The sequence below is a fragment of the Salvelinus fontinalis genome, chromosome 8 (genome assembly GCF_029448725.1).
Source record: "Salvelinus fontinalis isolate EN_2023a chromosome 8, ASM2944872v1, whole genome shotgun sequence".
Lineage (NCBI taxonomy): Eukaryota > Metazoa > Chordata > Actinopteri > Salmoniformes > Salmonidae > Salvelinus > Salvelinus fontinalis.
The window spans coordinates 14,582,200-14,603,246 of NC_074672.1; the positions used below are offsets into that span (position 1 = coordinate 14,582,200).

A 21,047-nucleotide genomic window follows, 5' to 3' on the forward strand; every position below is an offset into this window, starting at 1 on the left:
AATCATGATGGATTTGACAAATATCCACTTTGTTACATCAGATTTGTTGAATGTGCAACAATCAAGCATCCTTCTGTCCCCCACGGTCTGCATTCCATTGACCTCTTTACCACATCCCCATTACCTTCCCGATGTCTTTCCAGGAGTTCAAACTCATTTTCGTGTCTTTGAAATCCAGACACAAGGTTTCATAAAGGTGTTTTTTGTTCTTGTTCTGGTAGCCTTTTGTTAAAGTTATCCATGTTTGTTGTCAAGGAAGTTGTTAAGGAAGTGAGTTTGTGTTTAAAACAGGATGTACTGCCCCCCTACCGTCAACCAATCATGTCAATGTGGAGCTATGCAGATTCCTCTGCAATTTTACAAACTTCGGGCGGTGCTCGGCATCGCTGGGATACTCCGGACTGCTAGTATAGACAATGTGCTGTAGGCTACAGCTAGAGACTGCTGAACAATGTTTTAACGGGGTGCAGGATATTGTTTTTGCCTGATGTAGATTGCTTCTGCTTGTAATTTGTAGGCTATTTGTCAGTCAACTTGTCTATAATTAGATAGGCCTACGTACAGCTTATCTTCTGTTGTTATACTGTACAATGCCCAAGAACAGAGTTTCTGTTTTGGTTTTAGCCCTAGCACTACACAGCTGATTTAAATAATCAAAGCTTGATGATGAGTTGGTTATTTGAATCAGCTGTGTAGTGTTAGTGCAAAAAACAAAACATGCAACATGTAAAGTGTTGGTCCCATGTTTCATGAGCTGAAATAAAAGATCCCAGAAATCTTCAGATGCAAAAAAAGCACATTTCTCTTGAATTTTGGGCACACATTTGTTTATATCCCTGTTAGTAACCATTTCTCCTTTGCCAAGATAATCCATCCACCTGATAAGTGTGGCATACCAAGAAGCTGATTAAACAGCATGATCATTACACAGGTGCACCTTGTGCTGGAGACAATAAAAGGCCACTCTAAAATGTGCAGTTTTGTCACACAACACAATGCAACAAATGTTTCAAGTTTTGAGGGAGCATGCAATTGGCATGCTCACTGCAGGAATGTCCACCAGAACTGTTGCCAGAGAATGTTATCTTAATTTATCCACCATAAGCCACCTCCAATGTAATTTTATAGGCCTGCATACTCACCAGACATGTCACCCATTGAGCAAGTTTGGGTTTCTCTGGATCAATGTGTACTGACAGCGTGTTCCAGTTCCCGAAAATATCCAGCAACTTTGCACAGCCATTGAAGAGGTGTGGGACAAGATTCCACAGGCCACAACCAACAGTCGAATCAACTCTATGTAAAGGAGATGTGTCGCGCTGCATGAGACAAATTGTGGTCACACCAGGTTACTGGCTGGTTTTCTGATCTACTCCCCTAACTTTTTTTAATGGTATCTGTGACCAACAGATGCATATCTGTATTCCCAGTCATGGAAAATCCATAGATTAGGGCCTCATTTATTTATTTAAATTTACCGATTTCCTTATATGAACTGTAACTCAGTAAAATCTTTGAAATGGTTGCATGTTGCATTTATATTTTTGTTCAGTGTAAACTGACATTGGTAAAGTTTTCTCTGTCATCTCTGCTTCTTTCGCAGAGAAAATATGTCAAGGTACCGGGGACAAAATGCAATAAAGGAAAAAAGGGAAATATTTTCTCTGCAAAATTTCAAAATGACATCAGTTTGACTGGTTGTAAGGAAACACAAAGCTGTGCAAACTACCCAACATGTTTCTGATAAGATTTCTGTTCGGCTTGGATGTATATTTTATGTGTTTGAAATACTATCAGCTTTTCATATGCTGGTAAAGACAGCACCTCCACAGATGGTATCCAACTGTCCATTAGCATTCTCTCAAGATGCTGAAAGAAATCATTCATATTTCTCCACTTCTGTTCCAGAGTCAAAAGTTTGCCTACATTTGGTGTAGGCCTATCATTTCACTGCAAGAAATGCTTAATTCTGCAGGAGTTAATATTAATACTGTGAGAGGTTATAGACTTACAATCAGTGTCTAGATTTCAGTTTCCATTTAGCCCACCTGAACAGTAGGCTACAGTTCGCCTGGCGCATCATAAGCCTATTTGAAGTACCCATCTTGTGACTGTCGAATTTGTATAGCGCCTCATGAGCATCACACATGACATAGCCGGCACTGCTATCATCCTCTCACCACTTCACCAAATCTTTCCCAAACATTAGGCTACTTTTCTGTCCCTCTCCACTCTTTATTTTCAACAAAAAAAATTATCTTTCTGAATTAAACTCCATAGTCCTTTTTGCCTCTTTGGATCAACATGAACCTTTTCTGCCCTGAAAGCATTTGGGGATTGGCGTGTAGGCTATTTGGCACGCTTGGTGCAGATTTAGGCTTATGCACCAATGCCAGATTGCCTAAAACAATTAAAGAAAATCCTCAGTGTAGCCTATAGATATAAATTGCCCAAGAATTATATATTTATGGATTTGTTAAGGTATTGTTTTTCTCTTTATTCAACCCGCCCGCCACCCACCCATCCTTCATCCACGCAATATTTCATGACGGGTTATGAGTCATCCCGTGCATCACTAGTCTGTGCCTAGTGGGATGTCTAGGAGATGTGGTATTATAGCACAACTGAATGCCCCTGTCTTTGATAGCAGCGTGACTCTGAGCCACTCTCCATTGCTGTGGCTCCCCTCTCCTTCACAGGGAAATATCAGCTGTCTTGGCGATGTGTTGTTGGAGGGAGAGCCTTGAGTTGTAATTGAGGGGCACAGGGCAGGGATAGCACCGCTGCTCCCACCTTCCTCAGAGATTTCCCTTTCCAGAAAATGAGCGAAGCAATACACGCCAAAGATTTTAATTCATTTGATCACCACGGATACTTAAGGATCTTGAAAGATTTAAATCCAAAAGGTTGACCTTGGCTTATCATTAAACACTCTCCTTGTTGCATTGTGGTCTGCAACATGTGTAATACAAGTTCTAATGCATCATTACTAATGCAATACAACTCATGTTGTGCACTGCAAGCAGTGTATTTGGTATCTCTTGCATCGTGTCGTTAGGTCTTTGCAAAGATGGACTGGACAGTGTTGTTTTTGCTGGAGAGCTGAGTCGATTCATAACAGCCAGGAGAGAGAGTGCATACATCTGTCTAATGACTAGGTTTCTATGGAAACCAGGTTATATTTTGAAGGCACTTGAGGTGAAAAACCCCAGGGCTTCCGTTTTCTCTTTGACTCTGCTTCAAAACAATGCTTAATTAAATTAGTGGGCCATTCTGAAAGGCTGCATATGCTCCAGCCAAGGCCTAGCTTGGTAGCACTTTATATTGGCTGAGGTCTCAGCCAACCCTTTTTATCTTCCATTATCCTTATATTGAAATAGGCTACTTTACAGTAGAGCTTTTTACTGGGCTTTTGGCGCCAGCGTTGAGCTTGATGTTGATATAAATGCATGTTGGAGCTACTGAGCTTTCAAGACAAAACAATACAAATACATTTAAATTATGAATCCTTTTTTTCAATTATAAGTCCAGAAACATAACATATTCTTTCACGTGGTCTTTTGATACAAGGCCTTTGTAGGCTCAAACACATGGATTGATGTTGTGGAAATATAAGGGTTGAATCACAGCTACAGTGGCGTGCGAAATTATTCACCCCCCTTGGCATTTTTCCTATTTTGTTGCCTTACAACCTGGAATTAAAATTGATTTTTGGGGGGTTTGCATCATTTGATTTACACAACATGCCTACCACTTTGTTGATGCAAAATATTTTTTATTGTGAAACAAACAAGAAACAAGACAAAAAATCGGAAAACTTGAGCATGCACAACTATTCACCCCCCCAAAGTCAATACTTTTGTCACGTTCCTGACCTATTTCTGTTAGTTTGTTATATGTGTTAGTTGGTCAGGATGTGAGTTTGGGTGGGCATTCTATGTTTTCTGTTTCTATGTTGGTTTATGGGTTGCCTGGTATGGCTCTTAATTAGAGGCAGGTGTTTGGCGTTCCTCTAATTAAGAGTCATATTTAGGTAGGTGTTTTCACAGTGTTCGTTGTGGGTGATTGTCTCCTGTGTTTGTGTATGTCATTACGCCACACGGGACTGGTTTCGGTTTGTTTGTTCAGTGTCATTTATGTGTAGGCTTTTTTCCCTGTTCGTGCGTTCTCGTGTGTTATTGTGAGTCCGTCGTTCAGATCTGTCTACACCGTTTATTTGTTTTGTTAGTGTATAGTCGAGTTCGTGTTTTTTTCTTTAATAAATCATGTCTACAAACTCCGCTGCATTTTGGTTCGATCCCTGCTCCTCCTCTTCTGATGAAGAGGAGGAGGAAAGCCGTTACAACTTTGTAGAGCCACCTTTTGCAGCAACTAGACCTTAGTGCTGCCTTTGACACCATCGATCACCACATTCTTTTGGAGAGACTGGAAACCCAAATTGGTCTACACGGACAAGTTCTGGCCTGGTTTAGATCTTACCTGTCGGAAAGATATCAGTTTGTCTCTGTGAATGGCCTGTCCTCTGACAAATCAACTGTACATTTCGGTGTTCCTCAAGGTTCCGTTTTAGGACCACTATTGTTTTCACTATATATTTTACCTCTTGGGGATGTTATTCGAAAACATAATGTTAACTTTCACTGCTATGCGGATGACACACAGCTGTACATTTCAATGAAACATGGTGAAGCCCCAAAATTGCCCTCGCTAGAAGCCTGTGTTTCAGACATAAGGAAGTGGATGGCTGAAAACTTTCTACTTTTAAACTCGGACAAAACAGAGATGCTTGTTCTAGGTCCCAAGAAACAAAGAGATCTTCTGTTAAATCTGACAATTCATCTTGATGGTTGTAAAGTCGTCTCAAATAAAACTGTGAAGGACCTCGGCGTTACTCTTGACCCTGATCTCTCTTTTGACGAACATATCAAGACTGTTTCAAGGACAGCTTTTTTCCATCTACGTAACATTGCAAAAATCAGAAATTTTCTGTCCAAAAATGATGCAGAAAAATTAATCCATGCATTTGTTACTTCTAGGTTAGACTACTGCAATGCTCTACTTTCCGGCTACCCGGATAAAGCACTAAATAAACTTCAGTTAGTGCTAAATACGGCTGCTAGAATCCTGACTAGAACCAAGAAATTTGATCATATTACTCCAGTGCTAGCTTCCCTACACTGGCTTCCCGTTAAGGCAAGGGCTGATTTCAAGGTTTTACTGTTAACCTTTAAAGCGTTACATGGGCTTGCTCCTACCTATCTTTCCGAGTTGGTCCTGCCGTACATACCTACACGTACGCTACGGTCACAAGACGCAGGCCTCCTAATTGTCCCTAAAATTTCTAAGCAAACAGCTGGAGGCAGGGCTTTCTCCTATAGATCTCCATTTTTATGGAACAGTCTGCCTACCCATGTGAGAGACGCAGACTCAGTCTCAACCTTTAAGTCTTTACTGAAGACTTATCTCTTCAGTAGGTCTTATGATTGAGTGTAGTCTGGCCCAGGAGTGTGAAGGTGAACGGAAAGGCTCTGGAGCAACGAACCACCCTTGCTGTCTTTCCAGGGCCGGTTCCCCTCTCTCCACTGGGATTCTCTGCCTCTAACCCTGTTACTGGGGCTGAGTCACTGGCTTGCTGGTGCTCTTTCATGCCGTCCCTAGGAGGGGTGCGTCACTTGAGTGGGTTGAGTTACTGACGTGAACTTCCTGTCTGGGTTGGCGCCCCCCCCTGGTTGTGCTGTGGTGGAGACCTTTGTGGGCTATACTCGGCCTTGTCTCAGGATTGTAAGTTGGTGGTTGAGGATATCCCCTAGTGGTGTGGGGGCTGTGCTTTGGCAGAGTGGGTGGGGTTATATCCTTCCTGTTTGGCCCTGTCCGGGGGTTTCTTCGGATGGGGCCACAGTGTCTCCTGACCGCTCCTGTCTCAGCCTCCAGTATTTATGCTGCAGTAGTTTATGTGTCGGGGGGCTAGGGTCAGTTGGTTATACCTGGAATACTTCTCCTGTCTTATCCAGTGTCCTGTGTGAATTTAAGTATGCTCTCTCTAATTCTCTCGTTCTCTCTTTCTCTCTGAGAACCTGAGCCCTAGGACCATACGTCAGGACTACCGGGCATGCTGACACCTTGCTGTCCCCAGTCCGCCCGGCCTTGCTGCTATTCCAGTTTCAACTGTTTCTGCCTGCGGTTACGAAACCCCTACCTGTCCCAGACCTGCTGTTTTCAACTCTTAATGATCGGCTATGAAAAGCCAACTGAGATTTATTCCTGATTATTATTTGACCATGCTTGTCATTTATGAACATTTTGAAAATCTTGGCTCTCTCTAATTTTCTCCTTCTCTCTTTCTCTCGGAGGACCTGAGCCCTAGGACCATACGTCGGGACTACCGGCCGTGGTGACTCCTTGCTGCCCCCAGTCCGCCTGGCCTTGCTGCTATTCCAGTTTCAACTCTTCTGCCTGCGGTTATGGAACCCCTACCTGTCCCAGACCTGCTGTTTTCAACTCTTAATGATCGGCTATGAAAAGCCAACTGAGATTTATTCCTGATTATTATTTGACCATGCTTGTCATTTATGAACATTTTGAAAATCTTGGCTCTCTCTAATTTTCTCCTTCTCTCTTTCTTTCTCTCGGAGGACCTGGGCCCTGGACCATGCGTCGGGACTGCCGCCCGTGGTGACTCCTTGCTGTCCCCAGTCCGCCTGGCCTTGCTGCTATTCCAGTTTCAGCTGTTCTGCCTGCGGTTATGGAACCGCCACCTGTCCCAGACCTGTTGTTTTTCAACTCTTAATGATCAGCTATGAAAAGCCAACTGAAAATTATTCATGATTATTATTTGACCATGCTTGTCACTTATGAACATTTTTGAACATCTTGGCATAGTTCTGTTATAATCTCCACCCGGCACAGCCAGAAGAGGACTGGCCACCCCTCATAGCCTGGTTCCTCTCTAGGTTTCTTCCTAGGTTTTGGCCTTTCTAGGGAGTTTTTCCTAGCCACCGTGCTTCTACACCTGCATTCTAGCTGTTTGGGGTTTTAGGCTGGGTTTCTGTACAGCACTTCGAGATATTATCTGATGTACGAAGGGCTATATAAAATAAAATTGATTGATTGATTGAATTAAAATTGCAAGTCTCTTGGTGTATGTCTCTACAAGCTTGGCACATCTAGCCACTAGGATTTTTCCCATTCTTCAAGGAAAAACTGCTCCAGCTCCTTCAAGTTGGATGGGTTCCGCTGGTGTACCGCAATCTTTAAGTCATACCACAGATTCTCAATTGGATTGAGGTCTGGGCTTTGACTAGGCCATTCCAAGACATTTAAATGTTTCCCCTTAAATCACTCGAGTGTTGCTTTAGCAGTATGCTTAGGGTCATTGTCCCGCTGGAAGGTGAACATCTGTCCCAGTCTCAAATCTCTGGAAGACTGAAACAAGTTTCCTCAAGAATTTCCCTGAATTTAGCGCCATCCATCATTCCTTCAATTCTGATCAGTTTCCCAGTCCCTGCCGATGAAAAACAAACAGGAAAACGCTATGTTTGGCGCAAACCCAACACCTCTCATCACCCCAAGAACACCATCCCCACAGTAAAGCATGGTGGTGGCAGCATCATGCTGTGGGGATGGGGTTCTCGGGGTGATGAGAGGTGTTGGGTTTGCGCCAGACATAGCATTTTCCTTGATGGCCAAAAAGCTCAATTTTAGTCTCATCTGATCAGACTATCTTCTTCCATATGTTTGGGGAGTCTCCGACATGCCTTTTGGCAAACACCAAACATGTTTGCTTATTTTTTTCTTTAAGCAATGGCTTTTTTTCTGACCACTCTTCCGTAAAGCCCAGCTCTGTGGAGTGTACGGCTTGAAGTGGTCCTATGGACAGATACTCCAATCTCCACTGTGGAGCTTTGCAGCTCCTTCAGGGTTATCTTTGGTCTCTTTGTTGCCTCTCTGATTAATGCCCTCTTTGCCTGGTCTGTGAGTGTTGGTGGGTGGCCCTCTCTTGGCAGGTTTGTTGTGGTGACATATTTTTTCAATTTTGTAATAATGGATTTAATGGTGCTCCATGGGATGTTCAAAGTTTCAGATATATTTTTTTAACCCAACCCCGATCTGTACTTCTCCACAACTTTGTTCCTGACCTGTTTGGAGAGCTCCTTGGTCTTCATGGTGTCGCTTGCTTGGTGGTGCCCCTTGCTTAGTGGTGTTGCAGACTCTGGGGCCTTTCAGAACAGGTGTATATATACTGAGATCATGTGACAGATCATGTGACACTTAGATTGAACACAGATGGACTTTAATTAACTAGTTATGTGACTTCTGAAGGTAATTGGTTGCAAAATATCTTATTTAGGGGCTTCATAGCAAAGGGGGTGAATACATATGCACACACCACTTTTCAGTTTTTTTTAAAACAACTTATTTTTTTCATTTCACTTTACTAATTTGGACTATTTTGTGTATGTCCATTAAATGAAATCCAAATAAAAATCAATTTAAATTACAGGTTGTAATGCAACAAAATATAAAAAACGCCAAGGGGATGAACACTTTTGCAAGTGTTCATTTGCAAGTGTTTACTGCACTAGCTGTCATTAGCATTTACTGTGGTTGAACCTTTCTCATTTACATCATGGTGTAATGTAATGAATCAAAAAATATTGGCCCAGGGAGAGCCAATAATGCAAGACACCATATTGATGTTTAAACCATTGGGAGTACTCCAGCTGGCTTAGAGATAAAGGACAGATGCTATGTCTGTGCTATTAAAATAGCAGTAGTCAATCATCTATCACTGCATCATACCTCAATATTTTCTTCCTCACCTTTCTAAATCCACACCTGAAGGAGTATCGATTGAGTAGCCTAAGCTGACTGGTTCTGTCATGAGAAGGCGTCCTGAACAATTCCTTTTGATTGATTGTAAAGCTGATCCGTCTTGGGGGGGATGTGATCATCAATAGTGTTTTAAATCCTGAGGTCAGTCCATTCCCACGCTGTCTGTCTATCTATCTGTCTGTCTGTCTCAGTGTGGTTGGGCCCAGCACCCCACTTGGAGTAACGGCCTCACACTGTTCTGCTTCATTACCCTATACTATTTGTCTGTCGGTTTGGGAAGGAACACACACCCTTGCACCATGACCAATACTCTGTGTACCTCCCAAAATGGCACCCTAATCCCTATATAGTGTACTACTTTTGACCAGAGTCCATAGGTCTGGTTAAAAGTATGGCACTGTATTGGGAATAGGATGCCATTTGGGATGCAGCCCCTGCCTGTATGTCTGTTTGTCACCACCAGTCTGTCTGTCTGTCTGTCTGTCTGGGAAGGAACACAAAAGACTGCATCGTGATCAGCCCCCAGTACGCTTTGGCCTCGCAGCTCAGTTTCTACAGCTGCACCACTGTCTAGTGTCTACATTACATCACAAAGAGAGAAAATAGAACTTCACTGCCCACTGTCTAGAGCTGTGGGCGTACATCACTGTCTCTAGTGTGGACACCACTATATGTAGAGCAAATAGAGCTCTGATAACTGTATGTCAACGATCTCATGTGCGGAAGTGTCTTGTGACAGACTGTCAGTGCACGTAATATTTGGTTTGTGTTCCGATGATTCAATGTCCGGTTATGCTGTCATATTGGGAAATAAATATGTGCGTAGGATAATTAAACGGATACTAACAAGTGTTAGCGCAATGACTGGAAGACTGAAGTATCCCTTTAACAACCAATTGGTAATGTGTTTAATGTTATCGGTGGTTACATATCTTGGGAAAATTCTTCTCAGCCATCGTAGACCATTTCAGCGACATAAAATATCCATTCTATGCTCCCTTCAGATAGTCTACATAAACCATCAATCTACTGTATCTTCTCATTTTTCATCACAGCAAATGAAAAATGTGCCAGTGATAGGTTGGTCAACACTGTCCTTTGTGCAGAACTGTGAGGAATGGTAGTTGACAAGGAGAAGTCATGGCCGGGGATAATGTTGAAATCCCCTAGGAGCAGAGGCACAAATCCCCCAGTCTTGGAAATCTAGTCTCCATCTTGGGTAAGCCTAAAGCGCTCCGTACTGGACACACAATTTCTAAAATGATTTGATGGATAGTTCTGAACATGAGAGTTTTCATCTGAGTAAAAATGTACCGTTTTTTATCTGTGGACATTTGAAAGTTATAACTGCACTCGAAACCATAAGACATGCATTAAGATATCTAATAATTATAATACAAGATCAGGTAAAGTGTGAAAGGATTCTGAAAGGATCAAATGTAGAAAAAGAAGAATCCATGCTGATATTCCATCCATGTTTCATTTGAACCACTTGCAAATCTTCCTGTCTAAATATTATGTCATAGGCTATAATGTAACTGTTGAACGAGCAAACATCCTGCAGTAAAAATGTTTAACATATGCTCATATTTGTCCATTAAACTGAGAAACAGTTGAGCCGGCTGAATTTCTAAAAGGAACTAATTGAATCTGCCTCGGAGCAGGTCGTCTTATCTATCTAACAGTTGGGAATTATGTTGAGATTGGAGTCAGAATACACTTAGAAAGCCCCAAGATGCTCAGGGACTGTTCAGTGTGAATTATTGCAGACAATTCAGAGTAATCAAGACTGCAGCAGCAAAGAACGAATGCTGCAGCAAAACCGAAGAAATAAAAGTCAATTTTCCACTGTGGAAGTATGGAAACGTTGGCAAGTATCAGGTGGAGAAAAATAATTACATTACATCAAGAATATATTTACTGAATAGCACTGGGTGAAGCCAAGCCAACAATGTGGTGTTTTTTCTATGCCTTCTCAATTCATATTAATGTTTGCTTGGTGCTGCCTGTCAGCATTTTCGTTGGCTCTCCAGGTCTTTGGATCCCATTTGTTCTTCCAGAAAGCATATTCATAACATTGAAATGTAAATGACTTGGGTTGTTCCAAGCACACCCTACCCCCGTCTCGTCTTAACACCCACACACGTACAGATAGGCTAGAAACACACCCCATTCATTGATGCAACTATCTCTGTGGCAGTTATCCCAAGAGTCTTTGTTGCTATTGAAATAGATGATATGCCTATTTATAATTTATCAGAGTTAACTGTAATTACTTTTTAACTCAGTTGCAACAAAGTGTGTGCTACTGCGATAACAACTGTGTGTGTGTGTGTGTGTGTGTGTGTGTGTGTGTGTGTGTGTGTGTGTGTGTGTGTGTGTGTGTGTGTGTGTGTGTGTGTGTGTGTGTGTGTGTGTGTGTGTGTGTGTGTGTGTGTGTCTGTGTGTGTGTGTGTGTGTGTGTGTGTGTGTGTGTGTGTGTGTTACTTATCTTTTTACTGCTTTAAAGCTGTAATCCTTAATGGGGGAACTGCCACGTCCGTTTGGGATATTACAACAACAAAGAAGTTACTGCAAACAACCAACACTGTTTTTTCCCTCGGACATCATTGCACACGTGATAGAACAACAAAATATGTACTGCAATTTTTTGGACCACACTGCTCGACGCACCTCACCTCTGTTTCGTTCACGAAACAAAAACAATAGGAAAGGTGCTGGGGTGAACAGTGGCGCTTTACTCCTTCGTGCAGAGTCCATTTCTAAGGATGAGCGTTTATGTATTTATCACATGTAACAGTATAACTTTACGTCGTCCCCTCGCCCCGACACGGGCGCAAACCAGGGACCCTCTGCACACATCAACAACGGTCGCCCACGAAGCATCGTTACCCATCGCTCCACAAAGGCCACAGCCCTTGCAGAGCAAGGGGCAACACTACTTAAGTCTCAGAGCAAGTGACGTAACTGATTGAAATGCTACTAGCGCGTACCCGCTAACTAGCTAGCCATTTCACATCCGTTACACACACACATCCATACAGCAATGAAGACAAATGTATAATATGATCATCAATCTTCCGAAAACAGGTTGGATAGTAAACATTTGGCTGACTTACCGCCAGTATTTCATTGCCACTGATACAGCAACACCAATCTATGGTGTTAACGTGATGCTGCACCCACTGTGCCATACTAATCTACTGTTCCATATTTTGTGTTTCAATCTAATTGATTCTGATTTTCTTCTCACTGTCTCCTCCATCTGTTTGTCCATATTGTGTGATCCTGCGTTTGGTCCCTGCGGATCTGCTCCAGATGTCACTTTTGGCCTCCTCCTCAGCGTGTTTGTGGTGTGCGGACTTGTCCTGTTGACTCTTTGTGCCTTCGCCTCCTGGAAGCTGTGCTGGGTGCCTTACTGGCAGAACAAGGCAGCAGCAGCCCTTTCCTCCAGCTCTGCAGCCCTGACCCCGGCCTGCGGTCCCCCAGACGACTGCCCCCCCTTCCACCTCCACATCCACCCTCCTCAGCCCCAGCACCAGTTCCTCCCAAGCCCCAACCAGCAGAAGTCACCGGTCACCATGGCAACGGAGAAAGTGAAGGACCCGATGGGTTCCGTGGGTTTCCTGGAGGCTGCTGTGAAGATAAGCCACACGTCACCTGATATCCCAGCGGAGGTGCAGCTCTCAATGAGGGAACACTTTATGAGGCGTACTCAACGCATGCAGCGGCAGGCCACTGAGCCTGCTTCCTCCTCCAGGTTAGCACACACCCGCGCCATCGACATGAATACATAAACGCACAAACACACGCACACACAGAGGCGTGGTCAGAAAACTAAAAGGCTCAGTTAGTTAGCAGAAATATCGATAGTCAGTTCGAAAGAATCACAGGAATTGGCAACCCTCATAGGAACCTGACAGTACAGGCCAAATATCCACATAATGGCAACAAAGATAGAAAATGTACTTTTAATCTACCTGAATCCACTTGAGTATTCCACAGCCGCACACACATACACACGCGCACGCACACACGCACGCACACACGCACACACACACACACACACACACACACACACACACACACACACACACACACACACACACACACACACACACACACACACACACACACACACACACACACACACACACACACACACACACACACATATATATGCACACACACATATGCACACACTAACATAGACACACAAATACATACAGAAAACTGAATGGGTCTGGTAGTCAGCAGAAATATCAATCGTCAGTTGTAAAGAATCCTCATAGGGACCTCACAAATCTCATAAGAACTGCACAAAGAAAGTTAGTCATTCATTTTTTATCTGAATCCAATTTGTTATTCCGCAGCCATTTAAAAATACAGTTTCTGCATGATTATCACAGTGCAAAAAGGCAATTAAGTTTCCTTTTGTTTTGGTCCTCCCAAGCTCATATACTTTCTGCCTGTGAGCCATTTGGTGCTGTTAATTTAAAATATGGTAATTAATATATCCAGATCACTTCATGAGAAGTAATGGAATACACTTAAAAGCGTGGGGGGAAACACCAGTAAAACAATCCCACAGCTATTATTCCACATAGCCACAACTCCAACTGGGGGTCTGATTATTGGATGTATCTCAAATTGTTTTTCAATGACATAATCTTTATGTTCTGTTGTCTTGAAAGACCCCATACCCGTATTGAATAACAGACCCTAAGATGAGGACTATTTGTACTACTGAGTAAAATAAATTGAATCGAGGACCATACGGTTCTAGGTTGCAGAAACACTATTAAGATTCAAAAACCACTTGGAATTGAATTCACCTGCTGGGCAATCAAGCACAATTCTTCAAACACTGACTTCTCCAGGCATCATAATGAAGCTGTTTATATTTCCCCCTCTCTCTCCTCTGTCTCTGCCTTTGTATACACTGCCCTTTGCTACTACCGATTGCATGGTTTTATAAGGTTCTCGTATTTTCCCCCCCTCTCTCTCCTCCGTCTCTGCAGACACAGCTCATTCAAAAGGCACCTGCCCAGACAGATGCAGTCGATCAGCCTGGACCTTGGCAATGACTACTTGGACGAGGACGAGCAGCCCACCAGCATCGGACGCATCAAACCCGAGCTCTACAGACAGAAGACCCTGGACACTGACGAGTCCGCCAAGAACAGCAACGCCAAGAACTGTGGGAAGATCAACTTCTCCTTGAAGTACGATTATGAAAATGAGGCCCTCCTGGTCAACATCCTCAAAGCCTTCGACCTGCCCGCCAAGGACCTGTGCGGCAGCTCAGACCCCTACGTCAAAATCTATCTTCTCCCTGATCGCAAGAAGTTCCAGACGCGCGTCCACCGGAAGACGCTCAACCCCACATTCGACGAGTCCTTCCAGTTCCCCGTGCCTTATGATGAGCTGGCTGTTAGGAAGCTCCACATGAGTGTGTTTGACTTTGACAGGTTCTCCAGACATGATATGATCGGGGAGGTGGTGGTGGATAACCTCGTTGAGACGTCAGACCTCTCCAGAGAGACGGACATTTGGAGGGACATTCAGTACACCACAACTGTAAGAACATATGTCTGTTAATCTCTCACTTAAAGCAGAGTTGACATAGTCTGGTCCCAGATCTGTTTGTGCTGTCTTGCCAACTCCTGCGGCCATTGTTTGGCATGACAAAGCCCATTGGCAAGAGAGCACAAACAGATCTGGGACCAGCCTAGAGTTAACATTGTTTACATGTGTAACCAGTTAGAATAATAACCTCATTCAAATCATTATGCCCCCCAGAAAAAAATATGCATTTTTTTTCAGTGTGTCATAAATACTTTTCTAAAGTAAGACGTTATTCTCATCATATGAAATGACAGTAGTTATAAGCTAAAGGCATAACAAGTACTTGTAATCATTACAAAGGTCATGAAACTGTCTGGGCAAAAAAAATGTGATCCTTCCAACGACATACTGAAGTGGTCATTAATTTTTATACTAATCTATTTTTGATGGTGTCCTGAGGATGTCTTGTTGTGCTAAGTGCAGTAGTGCACTATGTTGTTGGCGTCCGTTTGGAATCTATTTGATGCTTCTCTTCACTGGAAGGCACTTCAGTCAGAGTATTATCTGTGGCCCGTATTGTTGAACTTCAGCTGCCTTTGGAGGCACCGCTCAATAATCTAGTAGTTATTGCTAAAGTGGCAGAAAGCAGTTGCCTCGTTGCTCAGCACACACATTTTATTGAACAAGGAAATGACTCACTGCCAAAACTCCCTAGCTCACCATCTTGTAGGCAATTGCAAAGTTAAGTACGCAGTATGCAGACAAGGGGGGTTCTAAATGTCTCATGAATTGTTTCATTAAGGATGCAGTAGATTAAACAATATGGGGTTTAGGAGCATGTACCTGTAACATGAGCTTGAGCCTTGGGCTGGATGAAAGTACTGTTTACAAATGTAAATGTTTAGAGCTGAGAATAGAGCTGAGAACCCCAAAGCTGGTCAGAGGGGGGTTTGTGTGGAGAAGAGTACCAGCCGGCAGCTTTACTCTGTTAATAGTTAATAGATCAAGGGAATGCATCAATAATACCAACCCACAGGCATTAGGAAGATAAAGAGTCTAGAGGGGGCGGGCTGGGAGAAGGACGGAGAGAAAGAATTATTGACATCAGGCAGTGTCTTAGAGCATGTTTGATCCATACAAACTGTTTTGGGAGGGTTTGCTTACTAATCATTGGCCGGTTAGAGGGCGATTAATCAATATCTGTAATACATAATAGAAATGTGTAGGTAGGCCCACTGTTTCCACTGCTTCATCCTGTGGTGATATAGTGCTAAATGATAGTGGCTGACTAGAAACTCAGAGGAATTGAAGGGGTGTGGTTGTATTGCTTCAGAACTCAAAAAACGATCTCACCTGAGACATATCTTAAATTTGAACACTAATCCTGGCTCAAACCCCGATTTTTGCATTTTCCCAAATAACATTGACACTTGCAGCCCATGCCTTCAGCCACACCCAACCACCGCTTTAATCCTTTCCCTTTGGCTACAACGCTGCACTAATACCCTGAAAAGTGATACTTTTTTTTACTGAGAGGAGGCATTAATAACAGGTCATATTGCCTTCAGACGGAGAGGGCAAAGGGGCAATGCCTAAACTAACTGATTTGAAAACATTACTGCAGCCTCCACATTGTTCCTTAGCTTCGTTTCCTGTAACCCACTGTAACTTTCTATGTTGTATGTCTTTAGATGCGTAATTCCACAGAAGGGCCATAGAGTGTCCATTTGTCACTGTCCTGCTGATTTTTCATTATAACTTCTTGAGCGTGAGCCTGATAGTCAGTTCTGTGTGCGATGGCAGGTTTCACACAAATACAGCTCTTGAGGGATATTGGAATGACTTTGGCTTTACAATCCATTTCCATCCTAGTGTTTTTGCCCGTGCGTCAGTAGGGCCTGAAGGAATCCTTCCAGTGCTGTGTGTGTGTAACTTTCATTTTTTTTCTGTTTGTTCCCACAGGAGAGCGTGGACCTGGGAGAGATCATGTTCTCACTATGCTACCTTCCCACTGCTGGACGACTCACTCTCACCGTCATCAAGTGCAGGAACCTCAAGGCCATGGATATCACGGGATACTCAGGTAGGTATGCGTGCGTGCATGTGCGTGCGTGTGCGTGTGTGTGTGTCCATGTCTACGTGCATATGTGTGACTCATTGTTTGTCGTAATGACTCAAAGTAGAAATACACCCTACCCTGAATGTTACATATGAAATTATAGATACAGTCACATAAAATGTCAAATTAAAACAGCAAACTAAGGGAAGTCCTCTCTACTGCTTCTAGTTCTTTGGGAATCTATTAATATTCATCAGTGGCAATATGAAGATGTCATCTCCAGCAGCTTATTTCTATGAGGTTTCAGGCGGTGTTCATTGTTATGTACGTTTGCATCCCAAATGGCAGCCTATTCTCTATATACTGTATAGGGCTCTGGGCAAAAGTAGTGCACGATGTAGGGAATGGGGTGCCATTTGGGACACAGACTAAAAGTCTGCTGTTCCATATTCCATTTATATTATCAATAACCAGATACCATTACAGGAAATATGTTTGCTTTGGAATTAAAGTGACATTCACTGTGAGTTAAATGTCACGAATCGGGTTGTATTCATTCAACCCAAAATAAGACATGTTATTATTTACCTCTCATCTTTATTTACATTTTACAAGTTATACATCCCTCCTCAGAGGATTTACATGTCTCCCAGTTGTTGCTGAATTAAACTGGATCTGTGTGCAGTAAACCATGGCTAAATCAACGGTACCCTGAAGCATATTTGGTTGCAAAGCCAGCCCTCCTTATATTTTGTTTATGAATCGAGGGCAGCTTACATCTGACTATTATACTGGTATAATGTATCATAGGAGCTGACAGATGAAGATTGAAATCAGTATTCACCACAACACTGTTTCACTTTATCCCGTTAAAGCACTCTGTCAAATGCCTTCACTTCCTCCGCTTTCAACACTTGAGGTGTTGACTCATCAATATTTAATGTAGAGCGAATTATTCCAGACATTTTCAAGGATGTTATTGCTATATTTAGGTTTAAGTAGAGCAGGAGTGGAATACACAATACACATGGGAAATACATATGGGAAATGAAATTGATCGCCGCAGCTGCTGTATCAAAACTGATGTGTTTGAGTTAAGGTGAGGTCACTGTAGATCTACACTATCTCTATCGAAAGACCACACAAACAGAGACTAACATCCAAGCATTGAAAGACAAACTTGTCATCTCATTCTCTCGGGATGTCTCTCGTGACAGACTGTTTGCAGGAAATTTGATTCGAGGTTCGAGGATTAATCTCAAGATAATGTAGCTATAGAATATAGAATTTAGATTCGTTATAAGCACCTCATACCTTTCCTTTCTCTCACTGGCAGATCCCTACGTCAAAGTGTCTCTCGTCTGTGACGGGAGGCGTTTGAAAAAGAAGAAGACGACAATCAAGAAGAACACTCTGAACCCCACGTACAACGAGGCCATCATCTTCGACATCCCCCCAGACAGCATGGACCACGTCAGCCTGCACATCTCAGTCATGGACTATGACTTGTACGTACAGTTTCAAATATATATATTGGCACCTACAGTTGAAGTCGGAAGTTTATATACACCTTAGCCAAATACATTTAAACTCAGTTTTTCACAATTCCTGACATTTAGTCCTTGTAAGAATTCCCTGTCAGTTAGGATCACCACTTTATTTTAAGAATGTGAAATGTCAGAATAAAGTAGAGAGAATGATTTATTTCAGCTTTTATTTCTTTCATCACATTCCCAGTGGGTCAGAAGTTTAAATACATTCAATTAGTATTTGGTAGTATTGCCTTTAAATTGTTTAACTTGGGTCAAACGTTTTGGGTAGCCTTCCACAAGCTTCCCACAATAAGTTGGGTGAATTTTGGCCCATTCCTCCTGACAGAGCTGGTGTAAGTGAGTTAAGTTTGAAGGGCTCCTTGCTCACACACGCTTTTTCAGTTCTGCCCACAAATGTTCTATAGGACTGAGGTCAGGGCTTTGTGATGGCCACTCCAATACCTTGACTTTGTTGTCCTTAAGCCATTTTGCCACAACTTGGAAGTATGCTTGGGGTCATTGTCCATTTGGAAGACCCATTTGTGACCAAAGCTTTAACTTCCTGACTGATGTCTTGAGATGTTGCTTCAATATATCCAAATCATTTTCCTCCTTCATGATGCCATCTATTTTGTGAAGAGCACCAGTCCCTCCTGCAGCAAAGCACCCCCACAACATGATGCTGCCACCCCCATGCTTCACGTTTGGGATGGTGTTCTTTGACTTGCAAGCCACCCCCTTTTTCCTCCAAACATAACGATGGTCATTATGGCCAAACAGTTCTATTTTTGTTTCGTCAGACCAGAGGACATTTCTCCAAAAAGTACGATCTTTATCCCCATGTGCAGTTGCAAACCGTAGTCTGGCTTTTTTTATGGTGGTTTTGGAGCAGTGGCTTCTTCCTTGCTGAGCGGCCTTTCAGGTTATTTCGATATAGGACTAGTTTTACTGTGGATATAGATACTTTTGTACATATTCCCTCCAGCATCTTCACAAGGGCCTTTGCTGTGGCTCTGGGATTGATTTGCACTTTCGCACCAAAGTACGTTCATCTCTAGGAGACAATACATGTCTCCTTCCTGAGCGGTATGACGGCTGCGTGGTCCCATGATGTTTTTACATGCGTACTATTGTTTGTATAGATGAATGTGGTACCTTCAGGCATTTGGAAATTGCTCCCAAGGATGAACCAGACTTGTGGAGGTCTACAATTATTTTCTGAGGTCTTAGCTGATTTCTATTTTGTTTTCCCATGATGTCAAGCAAAGAGGCACTGAGTTTGAAGGTAGGCCTTGAAATACATCCACAGGTACACCTCCAATTGACTCAAATGGTGTCATTTAGCCTATCAGAAGCTTCTAAAGCCATGACATAATTTTCTGGAATTTTCAAAGGTGTTTAAAGGCACAGTCAACTTAGTGTATGTAAACTTCTGACACACTGGAATTGTGATACAGTGAATTATAAGTGAAATAATCTGTCTGTAAACAATTGTTGGAAAAATGACTTGTGTCATGCACAAAGTAGATGTCCTAACCAACTTGCCAACACTATAGTTTGTTAACAAGAAATTTGTGGAGTGGCTGAAAAACTAGTTTGAATGACTCCAACCTAAGTGTATGTAAACTTCCGACTTCAACTGTAAATACAAATCTGCCGTGCACACATTCCAGCCACTTGGTGGGAGTCTGTCAAGAGAGACTATGTTTGATTGAACTCAGTTTTACGTCTGCTGAAACATTGTCAAAACATTTAACTCAGACGCTTCTCTCAGAGGACTATTCTGTGTCTTTGCAGTTTGCACGATACGCCTCCTCGAATAGAGCACTCTGCGTGTTGTCTATTTTTTTAAACAAACTGGACAACAAAGAGAAAGAAAAGGTCAGGAGTCAGGGCATTCACTTTGCTGGCTGAAGGGATGCTCCGAGGGTAGTCTTTATCAACAAACATGGCTGGTTAAATGGGTGCAGGTGTGCTAGTTTATTAACACACGTGTGTGTTGCTAACTGGCAAACCGAGTCTACTGTGGTTTTCAAATGGTCCTTGTTTTGTTTACTAGTCAGTCCCTTCGATCTCGGATTATATTGTGGGTGTAGGGATTATGATGAGGGAGAACAAACATCCCCATTGGTCTGAGCCAATCCAGAGAGGAGTTTGTTGGTGCCATTATCGTTTGTAGTTGTTGAGCACAAACCCTTTCTTCATCGCATTTACATTTCAGACATAATCTCTCAAAGAGATATGGAAATGTCTCCTTTTAACCACCCAGATGACTCAGCTCTATTCACATGAATTACAAACGCGACATGATCACCTCACCTCTCCCTTTCACTTCTTGCAACTGTTTCCTCTGATAACAACATGTATGTAATACGAGTTGGAGATGCCAAATTAGTTTATTTAAGGTGAATTCCACGATTTTACATTGGTGGGTTTACAGAATATAATTTTTCTCCATTTACACTGCTGCATGTAATACAAATTCAGCTATAGAATCAACCCTGCATTTTGTAATGTAGTGTGTCTGAAGAGCAGGATTAGCTGTAATGTTGTGTTGACGTTGTGTGATTTTGTGTGTGTTGTCTGGCCCCTGCAGGGTTGGTCACAATGAGATCATTGGTGTGAACCGTGTGGGGTGCAGTGCTGAGGGGCTTGGCAAGGGCCACTGGAACGAGATGCTGGCGTACCCACGCAAGCCCATTGCACACTGGCACCCCCTACTGGAGGCCAAGAAATCAGAGAAAGAGGTTAGTTCATACAGCACGTTGCAGCTTGTGAAGAATAATGTGTAGACTATATTTACTATACGTACTATATTGTATATAGTTAAAATTATTGTTTTTTTCAACGATCACATGTAGGATAAAATCAATGTCCGCTATTGTAACAGTGTAATATCTATGTTCTTAATGAAGTGTGTGTGTGTGTGTGTGTGTGTGTGTGTGTGTGTGTGTGTGTGTGTGTGTGTGTGTGTGTGTGTGTGTGTGTGTGTGTGTGTGTGTGTGTGTGTGTGTGTGTGTGTGTGTGTGTGTGTGTGTGTGTGTGTGTGTGTGTGT

The 21,047-nt window shown here is 42.7% G+C and overlaps 1 protein-coding gene across 1 annotated transcript in view; it reads left to right on the forward strand.

The window, feature by feature from the left end:
- Window positions 1-21,047, forward strand: part of LOC129860655 (synaptotagmin-6-like) — an 83,558-nt gene that overhangs the window by 56,887 nt on the left and 5,624 nt on the right. Inside the window, exons 2-6 of the mRNA XM_055931273.1 lie at window positions 12,151-12,592; window positions 13,854-14,412; window positions 16,363-16,483; window positions 17,796-17,967; window positions 20,588-20,738. Coding sequence (XP_055787248.1) covers window positions 12,151-12,592; window positions 13,854-14,412; window positions 16,363-16,483; window positions 17,796-17,967; window positions 20,588-20,738 — 1,445 coding nt within the window. The remainder of the gene's footprint in view (window positions 1-12,150; window positions 12,593-13,853; window positions 14,413-16,362; window positions 16,484-17,795; window positions 17,968-20,587; window positions 20,739-21,047) is intronic.